This window comes from Malaclemys terrapin, chromosome 4, assembly GCF_027887155.1.
Source record: "Malaclemys terrapin pileata isolate rMalTer1 chromosome 4, rMalTer1.hap1, whole genome shotgun sequence".
NCBI lineage: Eukaryota > Metazoa > Chordata > Testudines > Emydidae > Malaclemys > Malaclemys terrapin.
Window position 1 is genome coordinate 92,850,737 of NC_071508.1, and position 13,565 is coordinate 92,864,301.

General features: G+C 45.1%; 1 protein-coding gene across 2 annotated transcripts in view; it reads left to right on the forward strand.

The window, feature by feature from the left end:
* The window catches only part of INO80 (INO80 complex ATPase subunit), a 119,431-nt gene extending 113,619 nt beyond the window's left edge, over nt 1–5,812 (forward strand). For both annotated transcript variants that reach the window (XM_054028174.1, XM_054028176.1), the window contains 4 exons: nt 233–388; nt 1,744–1,903; nt 2,745–2,960; nt 3,745–5,812. In XM_054028174.1, the coding sequence (XP_053884149.1) occupies nt 233–388; nt 1,744–1,903; nt 2,745–2,960; nt 3,745–3,962 (750 nt within the window). In that variant the 3' untranslated portion in view covers nt 3,963–5,812. The remainder of the gene's footprint in view (nt 1–232; nt 389–1,743; nt 1,904–2,744; nt 2,961–3,744) is intronic.
* The last annotated feature ends 7,753 nt before the right edge of the window (nt 5,813–13,565 follow it).

Sequence of the window (13,565 nt, forward strand, 5' to 3'; positions counted from 1 at the left end):
CTCATTCAAGCCATATTAAAAAACCTTACTAAATCTAATGTATGAGCTCCTGGTGCATCTGGTGCCATGTCCTCCAAAAAAATCCCAACATGCCTTATTGGTAAATGCCATGCATGGCCTTTATCTTGTTATATTGCACTGGATGGTGGGCTTCCCAGTTTACTTGCACCATTGCTTCTTCCTTAATGTGTTTTCAGTCCTTGTATTACTGGTTTGTTTTGCTTATCTGCAGAAGAAAAAGGAAGATGAGTTGGATGGCAAGAGAAGGAAAGAGGGCATGAACCTGGTGATCCCATTTGTTCCATCTGCTGATAACTCCAACCTTTCTGCTGATGGGGATGACTCATTCATTAGTGTAGACTCTGCCATGCCCAGCCCCTTCAGTGAGGTGAGACTGTCTTTAAACCATCTCCTTAGTCTCGTGGTCTTTAGAACTCTTGCTTTCTGCTCTCTAGCTAGAGTGGAACCGGTGTACTATTAGGGAACCAGAGATGTCTTAACCTAATATTGACCCATGAGTTCAAACCAGTCTATCTAAAATGTAGACGCTAAAATAATCTTCCCCTTCCACTTCTCTGATGATCTCATCATTGTCTCTTTCACTGACTCTGTCTTTTTCTACGTCAAGCCCTTCTTCTTTACCTTCAGACTCTGCATAGCGCCACTCCTGCCTGCATTCTAGCTTCTTTCCTCCTACTCTCCCCTTCCTCATCTTTATGTTCTCTTCACATTTGTGACTTTGTACCTTTTTTCTTATCACCACTTCCCATGCCTGGAATAGTCTCTCTCTTTTTGTGAACCAAGCAACTTCCCTCTCTTCCTTCAAATACCTCCTCAGAGCTCAGTTTCTTTGTGTAATCATCCATCACTAGTCTCTCCTAGAGCTCTTTCTTCTCCCTCATGTGTTTCTGGTCCTTAATTGTTGTGTTCTCTAATTTAAACAAACATACCTCACAGCACAGATCTTGTCTTCCTTCATGTTTTTAAAGAGCCATGTTCTTCTGTAGTACTAAATACATATTATTGTTTTTATACCAGGTTGAGTTAATAAATAAAAATAAGTAATATATGGAGATATACCTATCTCATAGAACTGGAAGGGACCCTGAAAGGTCATTAAGTCCAGCCCCTACCTTCACTAGCAGGACCAAGTACTGATTTTGCCCCAGATTCTTAAGTGGCCCCCTCAAGGATTGAACTCACAACCCTGGGTTTAGCAGGCCAATGCTCAAACCACTGAGCTATCCCTCCCCCCATAATAATTAATTAGTTAATTAAGATCCTTCACTCATTACTAAAAGGTTTTGATTAGCAGTAGTGGTGGAGCAGAGAACAGGATTCTCAACCTTTCTCCTTCAGAAGTGGGTGCTCTCTTGAGGGTAATCTGCATGGGAATCAACAAGGTTGAATGAAGAGGAAATAAAGGTTCTCTTTGGATCTCTGCCAAATCTCTGAATCTCCCATTTTTAAAGTTAGCATGTATTTTAGTTCAGAGTTGAACATTAAACATGGGCTGGAGAGAGAATTTAATTTTGCACTGTGTGTAAGTAGAGGACATGGTGTGGTGAGACAGGATATATATCATGTTTCCTGTCTTGCATTGAGAGCGAGCCAGGGCTAGCTGTCATTTAATTGCCTGGTAGTAAAATGCTCTTTAATCTAGTTGCACCTTTTCTAAAGTTCTTAGCATGCTTTTACCTTTGCTGTAAACAAGCTGATGGGTTTTGTCGCTGTGCTGTCTAGATCTCCATCAGCAGCGAGTTGCATATGGGGTCTATCCCTCCTGATGAAAGTAGCAGTGACATGCTGGTGATTGTGGATGATCCAGCCTCTTCAGCACCACAGTCAAGGGCCACAAACTCTCCTGCTTCCATCACTGGCTCAGTCTCAGATACCATGAATGGTCAGTACTCTTCACTTACCCTAATACTTACAAGGAGTAGTCAAGCCTGGACTTTGTATATCTACATAATATAGCCGTTTTACCCCCACTTTATGCCTGCCTTGTAGGATTTAGTGAGGGGTGAAAAGGTGTAAGAAAAAGAGTTCTTTCTCATTATGAATTTTTTTCAGCGTTGGCAGATAGTATCATCTACTGATGTATTCAATCATCCATCATGCTTTACCATTCCCATGATATGTAATACAAGTGTTTTTTGTTCCTGTGATGTCCATTCCCCTTTTTGCAATGTGTACGTATCAGCAAAGCTCACTGCTGTTACTAGACAGCTGTGTAAAGTAGTAGAATCCTCCATAGGACCATTCAGTTATATGTCTAAGCTTTTCCCTGATCTCACTGTGGAGCCCAGGGACAGGTTCTGTATTACCTACCTTTCTGTTGTATGATTCAGCCAGCTGTAATTGCATGACATTAGCTACCATAATTCTATTATCGAAAATAATTATAGCCCTAGTTTTTGATGGGTTTCTTTACAGGTAGCAAATGGAAAAGCCAGAATATCTCCAAATAAGAGTGTTTTTTCCCTGAGATATTAAAGGAGAGTTCTCCCCTGGATTTATTAGCGGAGCTCACAGTCATGACAGCTAATTGGAGTTAGTGAGGTGTGACTAATGAGAGGAAATTGAGGAACAAAACTTGTGTATTTGTTTTTTCATGGGGGTTGATGGTTTAGTTACTAGCAGGCTGATGTAGATGTCAGGTATGTGTGAAGTTGTATTTAACTCATGAGTCACCTTGTGTATTACAACAACTAATATTTTCATCTTCTCCTTCGTTGTTTAAGGAATTTCAATCCAAGATACACCTGTCACAGGGAGAGGTAATTCAAGTAGAAGCCGGGGTCGCCCTAAAGGTTCAGGCAGTGGATCCAAAGGCACGGGGAAAGGCCGGAGCCGGAAGTCAACAGCAGGAAGTGCAGCTGCAATGGCAGGCGCCAAAGCAGGGGCGGCGGCGGCCTCTGCCGCAGCATATGCAGCATATGGGTACAATGTGTCTAAAGGTAAGGGAGACTGCTACATAGAGCAAACTAAATGGTGTTTTGATGTAAGGCTGTTCAGACATCCTGCCAGGGAACAGGAATTGTATTATAGTATCTCTAGAGTCTTGTGTTCTTTCTCATTGCGATTCAGTCATGTAGCCGTACTGAATGGCATGTAATATGATGTCAGAAGATTGTGATAATACAGCAAGTTCCACCACCCCAATGCAGGGGAAATAAGAGATTGGGAGCACTACCTCTAACTCCCCTCTAGGTTTTTGCTCTTATGTATTCTAGGCAGAAGTCTTGCTTTCCCTTGGATTACGTAGCACTTCATGCATTTCCTTCCTCTGTCAGTGAAATGGGAGTTTGTTCAGTCAGATTGGACAGCGCTGCGTACCACTGAACCATGGCTGTTGCTGTTCTTTGCGGTTGTCATGTGGTAGCTCTGTAGCTATAGCTGTAGAGCCAGAACTTCAGCCATTGAAATCAGTTGGTGCTACAGTGATTCACATCTGCTGAGCACCTGGCAAAGTGGTGTATACCAGATGGGCTATGGCTCCCTCTTAGACCTCTCTCCTTTATGTGATCAACAGGCTCAGACAATTCATAAGCACGGGGTGGTCAGTGAAAGCAAGTTGGATTAAAGAGCATGAATTAAGGGTCCGTTAATATATTCCTTTAACGTAAATGCAAGTCATAGAAGTTAAATTTTGTGTTGCTGACAAGCCACAGTGTGTGAATGGTGTGTTCACGTGGAATCTGTTTTTTTGTTTTGTTTTGTTTTTGTTTCCCCTGTTGCTAGGTATGTCTGCAAGCAGCCCTCTCCAGACATCAATAATTCGCCCTGCTGGACTTGCAGACTTTGGACCTTCAAGCGCCTCTTCTCCTTTGAGTTCCCCCTTGAGCAAAGGCAACAGTGTCTGTGGGACCCCAAAAAGCTTAAATCTGACCAGCACTATGATACCAGAAACCCCAGTTCGGAAACAAAGCAAAGGAGCCCACACCTCGGGTGGGCGGTAGTAAATTTGAGCCCTGGAGCTTACCTTAACCGTATTGGCTTTCAAAGTAGCCCACCCTGCCAGCAGAAGGCATGCAGATAAATGCCTGTTGCCATCCCACATGTATGTGAAAAGAAAATCACAGCACAATGGGGATGGGTGGTTTACGTGAGCACTTTGATTATGTGTATCCAAAAAAATTACTTTTGCAGATTCTGTGAGGAGTATGGATAAGGAGTGGGGTTAACTGAGAATGTTTCAGATTAGTTTTTCAATTAAGATTTACTGACACATCCTACAAGCGTGCTGTGAGAGAGATCCTGCAGCTATTTGTGTTTGTGGACACAGCAGTGTACTGTCCTTCCTCTTCTTTCAGCTTCAGATGGAGTTCAGCTCCATTCTTATTCTAAGAAATCAGTATCTGAACTTGGAGGGTATTCTATGAAGTCAGAGAAACCCTTTGCACTGAGGACCTGACAGTGCATTTGAGGGTGTGCCCATCCAGGGGAGCTGGGTGGTTGAATAGTCTGGCTTCTCTAGTGTGAATCAGTAGTGAATCTAGGGATTCTATGAAGAATTATCTGAAGACCTTGATTTCAAGGCCACGGGAAAGAAATCTCACAGTTTCCAGGGTCTGGACTCTTGTCAGCACTATGCTTTTGAATCTGTTCTAAACATCTGGCAGGAGCTGGAACCGCAGTTGGACAGAATATGCTTATTTAGTGTTGCTATGTCTGCTTCACAGAGAGAAAGAAGCTTCAAGTAACTGGTTTACATTTCAAAGTCCAGGTCTGTTAGCATTGAGCATTTGCTATGTTGGATTTAACAATGATCTCTCTCATTCTGAGCTATGCTGAGCTCTTAAAAGGTGTAGGAACCATCAGGCTCTGCTTGTGTATGTTTCAAGAAGAGGGAATGCTGATGTGTAGGGGGAAGAAGTTCATTGCTATTCTTCTCATTGTGCAATTGCAGAACTTGCTGACATTGCCTGTGGGTACTGCAGCTTGCTATGCCACAAGGGGAGCAATGGGCAACTTTACTGAAACGAGGAGTGTGCCAGTCAACTCCCTGGGAAAAATGAAGTCCCCCATTCCAAGCACCTACACAGTATGTTCTTCCAGCATGTTTCCCATTTGTCAGTGATTGTCTCACACAGCAGCTTGGCTGAGTGCATTACAATGTGCAGGCACTAGTAGCCAAGCCCCATAAGATTTATAGAAGCCATTAAAGAGAACAGGAGTGCTGTCAGTGCCGCTCTGTGTCCTCATTCTCTCAGATTTCTCTTTCCCCATCCTAAATGCACAAACCTCTCTATAGCCCCTGACTTGGCTGTAAGTGTTGTCTGCATTGCACTGAGACATGGGGGTGGGGGAGCAGTTCTCCTGTCAGGCTCATTAAAATCAAATGGTTATACTACTGGGGCACTTTCATCCTTTGTGAGAGAAAGAGAAGCAAGTTATGAGTTACAGGTCTCTGCTGTGACAGCAGATGATGATTTTTTTTCATCCCCAAACCCCTTGCCTGGCATCTCACAGTGTGAAGCAAGTGCTTCTTGTGGGCTCTGCCTCAAATTTGCACACCTGAAAATAGCAGAACTGAGTTTAGTTAGATTGATTTTTAAACAGATTTGTAGGGGATAATTGGGGGGGTGTCACTTAAATTAAATCATGAAGACTTCCCCCTTCCCCTCATATTCACATGTATATATGATATTTAGAGGGAATCAGAAAAATGCCAAGCCTTTTTTCTCTTTGAATGTGCTGTCTATTTTTATAACTGAACTTGTATATATGTATAAAAAGAGACACATCTTTCTTTTACTAATTGGAGAAGAAAATCTTAAATAAATGCAGTGAGATAATTTTATGTAAATCAGAGTCTCTGTGGTTTGTACTTGTGTAGCCATATGAATGGGGTGGGGTGAGGTGAGGTAGTGAGGTGTGTGGGAGTCTGCACATCTGTGGGGATGTGTAAGTGTGTGTAGGTTTTGGAATCAGAAGGTCTGTGTTCAACCCTCTGAGCAATAGCACACTCTAATTATTTTCCACTGTTATTGTTGTCCAATTAATTTACTGGATATGTAAATTTTATATAACTAAGCAACCTACTATGTGCAGTGCAGAGAGAACATGTACAGTACATTATAGGATAGCAGATGGATTTATTCCAAGGAAGGTCACAGATCTCGTGTCTGGAAAATGGTGGTTTAGTTCAACATGGTTGTTTCCTTTTTCAGTGCTTCAGCCCATATAGTTATTCTGCTCCAATTTTCAAATGGAGTTGTCAAGGGCTTCTTTATATGCATTTTTTATTTTTAAACTGCTAGAAAGTTATGCCAGAGATTGAAATAATGCCATAGCAGGGTAAAGAAAATGGTTATCAGTATGAGCAGAACCTTGCGTATAGGAGGAGATTGCAAAGATTTATTATAATTTAATCTACAAAGGTTTAAAATGAGGATACTAGATTTGATGTAGTCAAATTAATTTTTTTTTTTTTTAAGTCTCAATGACCTGTCATGCTGTGTTAGGGAAGGTGATGGAAGCCTAATTGCTTGGGATGATTAAAGTAGACTGTGCAAACTCTAGAAGATGTATAGCAGGAACAATTATCTATCTCCCTCCCTTCATAGGCAGGGAGATAAACAGGATAACCTACACTAGGTCTACGTTACAGACCTATATCTGGGGATCACATGCATCCACGAAAGCTCATGCTCCTATACGTCTTTAGTCTATAAGGTGCCACAGGACTTTTTGCTGCTTTTACAGACCTATATCTGTATTACTACGTTGCTCAGAGGTGTGAAAAATCCACGCCCCTGAGTGACATAGTCATACCAACCTAAGCCCCGGGGTAGACAGCACTATGTTGGTGGGAGAGCTTCTCCACAGCTGCCATCTCTTGTGGAGGTAGATTAACTATGCCAGTGGGAGAAGCGCTCCTGTCAACATAGGCATGTCTTCACTTAAAATGCTGCATCAGCGCAGCTGCACTTAAGTGTAGACCTGCCTGAAGACTCTTCCACCTCTCACTCCTATGAAGGATTGTATTTTAAACTGATCAGTTCTTCTTTGTTATCATTATGTGTAATGTGAGAACAAGGATACCCTTGATGTTAGATGAGCAGTACATTTAAAGGGAATTAAAATGGATGCTGTTTTATTCAAAGTATAATTGACTTTTGGAATTCACTACTGCTGGAGATTATCAAGACAAATAGTGATGGGGCTTTTTTAAAAGGCAGCATAGTTTTATGACTGACCATTAACACTGGGCATTATATGCACAATGCAAGAGAATATAATGGATATACATAATGAAACCACTTGCTTTGAAGTGTCAGGTAGGAATTCTCATGGCCTCTTTACCCAGGTACTGTGTTGAACAATTGTCTTTCCTCTGAAGCATCAGATACTTGCCGCTTTTGAAAACAAGGTACTGGACTAAATGACTTTATGGTCTGAGCTGGTATGGCAAATTGTGTGTTGATACATTTGTGAGACATTGGGGATTGTATATGTCCATCATGCTGTTTGAGTGTAGCATTTACACCTTTATCCACTTTTTGCTGTAAAACTAGAAGTATAAATATTAACCACAGTTAACATTACTCTTTAGGATTTTTAAATTTTCATTTAAATCCCTTTAGCTGAGCTTTCTTTAGGCCAACGGTTCTCAAACTGTGGGTCAGGACCCCAGAGTGGGTCGCAATCCCATTTTAATGGGGTTGCCAGGGCTGGCTTAGATTTGCTGGGGCCCAGGGTCGAAGCCCGAGCTCCATCGCCCGAGGCCAAAGCCAGAGGGCTTCAGTTCTGGGTGGCGTGGCTCAGGTTACAGGCCCCTACCTGGGGCTGAAGCCCTTGGGCTTTGGCTTTAGTCCTGCCCAGGGCGGTGGGGCTTGGGCAGGCTCCAGGCACCAGCTTCTCAAGCAGGTGCTTGGGGCGGCCACTCCGGAGAGGGGCGGCACGTCCAGGTATTCGGCGGCAATTCGGCGGACAGTCCCTCACTCTGCCTGGGAGTGAAGGACCTCCCGCCGAATTGCCACCGCAGATCGCGATCGTGGCTTTTGTTTTTGTTTTTTTGTTTGTTTGTTTGTTTTTTGTTTTGTTTTGTTTTGGCTGCTTGGGGCGGCCAAAACCCTGGAGCCAGCCCTGAGCTTGGGCTTTAGTCTCTCTCTCGCGTCCCCCACCCCCACCCCCACCCCACCCCACCCAAGCTTTGGTCCCTTCTCCTGGGGTCATGTAATAATTTTTGTTGTCAGATGGGGGTCATGGTGCAAAGAAGTTTGAGAACCCCTTTAGGCCATCTAGGTTTAGAGTTTGCAGCCTGTGCACCAACTCTTTGCTCTCAATCCTGGATCAAGTGTATTGTCCTTCTCAGTAGCTGTTCAAGGACTAGATCACCTCAGTTACACTGGTCTGCTAAATATTGAAAGATATTCTAAAAGGGATTTCACCTGGGAGCTACTTAATTTCTTAACTTCACTAGATTTATACTGCACTGCTAGGATAAGGCTAATTACTTCTCATGCTTAAGGGCATAACCTGATTACCTGCGGAAGTTGGGAAAGATTTTTGTTGTGAATGGGGAATAGTGTTGGGGAGAAGAATTCATCTCCTTAAGAAGCATCAGCTATTGATAAGATACCAGATTTAATAGCCCAATTGTCTGAACCAATATGGTAAATCCTATGCTCCAAATTACAACCTTCCTCTTTCTTGCAGCACCTTGGAATGCTCCTCCAGACAGCCTTCTTGACAAATGTCCTCTGAAAATAGGAAATGCAAAATGTTGTGTTCTGGGCTTTCTCTAGCCCTATCCTACCCCTAACTTAATTCCCACCTCTCCTCTTCCTTGTAGCAATAAAATTATTCCAAAGCAGATGAAGCTTCCAACCCATTTGATAGACTTTACTTACATAATCTTCTTTTCTGGGATGTGTTTCAGTGTTCAGGTATGAAATAACAGTTCCCTCTCCCCTTGACTGATAGGCATCATCCGTTGTGGCTCAAAGGATGGGGTGATGTGGGGTGGGAAGGGAAATTCTTCAAGCAAAACAGCCGTGTGCTCTTGAATTCCTGTACAGATAGGCTCCTTCTTTGCTCTCCATGATAGACGGCTACTGCACTGTGACTCCCAACTGCATTAAAACCCTATTATATAAGCCTTTTTACCAACATCACTTCTCACTACAACCTAAAAGCTTCATTGTTTTCCTCCATGATGGGGCTACATGGCAAGGATCACTGCATCTACAGTTAGCACCTCCTTTCAAATGGCACAAGACAACATCAGTAGCAAGTTTGGGATGAGCAATCTTCTGGCTTCAAAGCCATCTGGCATGTACAGTGACTTCCTATTGTTGTGACGTCTGTTTACAAGCACCAGTCCTTCCTTCAATCTTACTCACGAGTGTTATGCCACCATTCAAGATCCCTACCTTGCCTTCGGGGCTTTGGATTGACTGGAATGATACTTCTGCTTTGTCTGCCTGAATTCTTAAAACAAAAGGTTTAGCAAAACCTGCTTCTATCCCAAGGTTATGGAAACAGAATGCATTATATTAAACCCAAATGTGTGTGTAGTTTGCAGTCATTGTTACCTTGAACAATCCTCACCAACCTTTCCAAAAACAAGAGGTGCCTTTATTTTTAGTGTGAGACTAGGAGAACCAGTTTGAAACTATTACTGCTGCTTTGGACTGTTATACAATATTTTTGTGTAGGATGAGGCTAAAGTTGAGCTTATTTCCATTTCCATATTCATAACCTGAAGCTGGTTATTTTGTTCTCAGATTGCATTCGAGGGGTGCCTCACTTGGGGAGAAGTCATCTATACACTTAATTCACCCCCAGTTACTCCATTTTGTATCTTACTGGATAGAAGCTGCCTCCATGTCTTACCTTCACCTCTGTGTTTTACTTGGACGGCATAATCTATTTTTTTTTTTTTTTAATCTCTGGAATCTCACAGGGAGGGGCCTTCTCTCCATACCTCTAGCCCTCAGCTTTCTCTGTGTCCCAAACCTTAGGAAGATGCTGGTTTTGCTTTTCAAGAGTCTTATTCTTCGAGGGCTTGCTTGTGTCCATTTCCATATAGGTGTGCGCGCGTCGCGTGCACCGTCACTGGAAGACTATTTTCCCCTAGTGGTATCCATCAGGTTGACTCTGGTGCCCCTTGGAGTGGCACCTCTATGGCATGGTATATAGACACCTGCTGGCCCGCCCCCTCCTCAGTTCCTTCTTTCCGTCCGTGGCAGTCGCTGGAATGCTCCTATCTCTTCCTTAGCAAGTGATTCCGATAGTAGTCCTCTTCCTGTAAATAGATTGTAGATAAGTGTAAATAGTTTGTTAGCATAAGTATAGTGATAGTTAATAGATAATAGTTGGTAAGCACTTGCTCTGCACAGGGGAGTGGGGGGGGCGCGGTCTCCCGCCTGGACCCCGGGGCATGCCTCGGTCCCAGGGCTTTAAACAACGTGCAGTGTGCCACAAGCACATGCCAATTAATGACCCTCACAAGAGCGGTTTAAAGTGCTTGGGAGAGGGTCATATTCAGGATAAGTGCTGGATCTCTAGGAACTTCAAACTGAGGACCAAAAAAGAAAGAGACAATCAATTAAAGTGCAAATTTATGGAGGTGGCACTCCGTCCCACTTCAGAGCAGCAACCGGACCCTGTACCGAGCACCACCTCTATAAGGAGTGTGCTGGCGTCTGTTCAGGACATCCAGTGTGGCTTGAGCTCCCCAGCACCGTCCTCCAGGCACCGGCACGCTTCTCCGGTGCCCAAGAAGGTGGAGCCGAAGACACGGCGCCAACCCCATCACTGGTGCTGAAGAAGCGGTCGAAGAAGTTTGATCAGGGTGTTCCCCCTTGAGAAAGACACACAGAGTGCGATCTGTGGCAGACAACTCTCAATCGGAGGTGACTGAACCAGCAGCATTGATTCCAGCCCCGGCAGGGGAACCATTGAGTTCGGCACCAGGAGGCTCCTCACATAGGGTGAAACAAGAAGGGGACATGACCCTCCCAGCACCAGCAGTGGTGGGTATGGCTATAGTCCCGATGCAGGATGACTACAAAGCCCACCAAGAGTTCCTGTGTCAGATGGCTCAGAACCTTAATCTGTAGATAGAGGAGATCTCAGAATCAACCCCAACATTTGTGGACATTCTGATGGCCTTGGGGCCAGCAAGAATTGCCCTGCCCCTGAATGAGGCCATTCAACAGCCCATAAAACACTGTGGCAGAACCAGGCCTGTCTTCAGCCTGCTGCTAAGCGAGTGAAGAGGAAGTATTTTGTTCCCCAGAAAGGGTACAAATTCCTTTATACTCATCCTCCATCAGGCTCCTTAGTTGTTGCTGCAGCCAACAAGAAGGAAAGGCAAGGACAGCAGGGCCTGTCACCAAGGCCAAAGAGGCAAAAATGTTGGACCTCTTGGGGAGGAAAGTCTACTCCACAGGGTGCCTTCAGCTTAGAATTGCTAACCACCAAGCTCTGTTTAGCCGTTATGACTTCAGTTCCTGGCCAGCAATTCAGAAGTTCAAAGAGCTCCTGCTAGCTGACTTTAGGGTGGAGTCTGGGGCCTTGGCTGAAGAGGGCAGAGCAATAGCCAAGACATCCCTCCAGGTGGCACTAGATGCTGCGGGTGCGGCAGCCTGGGCGATGGCCACGGGCATGGTAATGAGGATAAGCTCCTGGCTACAGTCATCAGGCCTCCCCCTTGAGGTCCAGCAAACGGTTCAGGACCTCCCATTTGAGGGGCAGGCCTTTTTTTCGGAACAAACCAACGCTCGGCTGCACAGCCTCAAGAGTTCAAGGGCAACCTTGAAGTCATTGAGCCTCCACACTCCAGCTCTGTCCTGGAAACATTTTAAGCCGCAGCCTATGTGCCGTTTCTGCCAGCCCTACCAGAGACAGGACTTTGGGCAAAGGAGGAATAGGGGTTTTAGAAAGAGACTGACCGCTCACTCCTCGACACCCTTGATGTCTCTGCCCGTGAAACAATCATTGGGCAACAGACAAAGCTTTTGAAAATGCGCTCGAGGACGTTGCCCCAACCCCAAAACCTGGATCTTACCCCTATGTTTGTTGACTGTTTGTCCCACTTTTACCGGGTGTGGGCCAACATCACATCCAACTGATGGGTGCTCCGTACTGTAGAAGTGGGATACACCTTGCAGTTTGTCTCCTCCCCTCCTGGCCCCACCATCCCCGTCCCTCTTCAGGGACTTTTCTTATGAATTCTCCTGGCCACGTGGTGCAATTACTCCTAAAGGCGGGGGCAGTGGAGGAGTTTCCAAGAGAACTAAGAGACAAGGGATTTTACTCCCACTATTTCCTGATCCCAAAGTCCAATGGGGAATCTCAGACCTATCCTAGATCTCAGGAACCTCAACAAGTTCTTGAAGAAGTTGAAGTTCTGTATGGTCTCTCTAGCCTCGATTATTCCTTCCCTAAATCCAGGGGACTGGTATGCCTCACTCAACTTGAAAGATGCAAATTTTCATATAGCCATCTTCCAGAGGCACAGAAGTTACCTTTGGTTTGTAGTAAATCAGAACCACTATCAGTTCATGGTTCTGTCCTTCAGCCTATTGGCAGCCCCAAGAGTCTTCATAAAACATATGGTGGTGATAGCGGCCTTCCTCAAAAGCAGAGGGGTGCAGGTCTACCCTTACCTGGATGACTGGTTGGTGAGATGTCGATGCAGGGAGTTAGTGGAAGGACACGTGCCAATCATACGGTCCATTTTCGAGAGCCTGGCTCTCCTGATCAACAAGCAGAAGTCCACACTCACGCCCACCCAGAGGATAGAATTCATAGGGGTGATCCTCGACGCAAACCAAGCTAGAGCTGCCCTGCCGGAGGGATGCCTCAGAGCCATCTCATTCGAGGCCTGCTAGCTTGCCCCACGACCACAGCAAGAAACTGCCTAAAACTCCTCGGGCATATGACCTCCAGCACCTACGTAGTGCAGCATGCACGTCTTAGACTCCCTCTACAGCTGTGGCTGGCGTTGGTGTACATACCGGGGCATCACCTGCTAGACAGAATGGTTACTGGGGGGAGGGATAGCTCAGTGGTTTGAGCATTGGCCTGCTAAACCCAGGGTTGTGAGTTCAATCCTTGAAGGGGCCACTTAGGGATCTGGGGCAAAATCAGTACTTGGTCCTGCTAGTGAAGGCAGGGGGCCGGACTCTATGACCTTTCAAAGTCCCTCCCAGTTCTAGGAGATAGGATATCTCCATTTATTTATTTATTTATTTATTTATTTATTCTTCCCCAAGAGATGCTCGATGCATCAGTGGTGACTGAATCAAGATGTAGTACAAGACTCGCACTGTTGGTAGAGCTGGTCACGAATGCCTCAGATATGGACTGGGGAGCCCACCTGGGGCCCTGAGGACACTAGGTCTGTGGGCGCCAGAGGAGGTACGCCTGTGTATCAACGTCCGGGAACTAAGGGAAATACGCCTTGCCTGCCAGGTGTTCTGCCACAAGCTCCGGTACAAGTCCATATCAGTCTTCATAGACAACACCACGGCAGTGTTCTATATAAACAAGCAAGGGGGAGCCCAATTGTTTCCCTTATGCCTCAAGGCATTGAAACTCTGGAA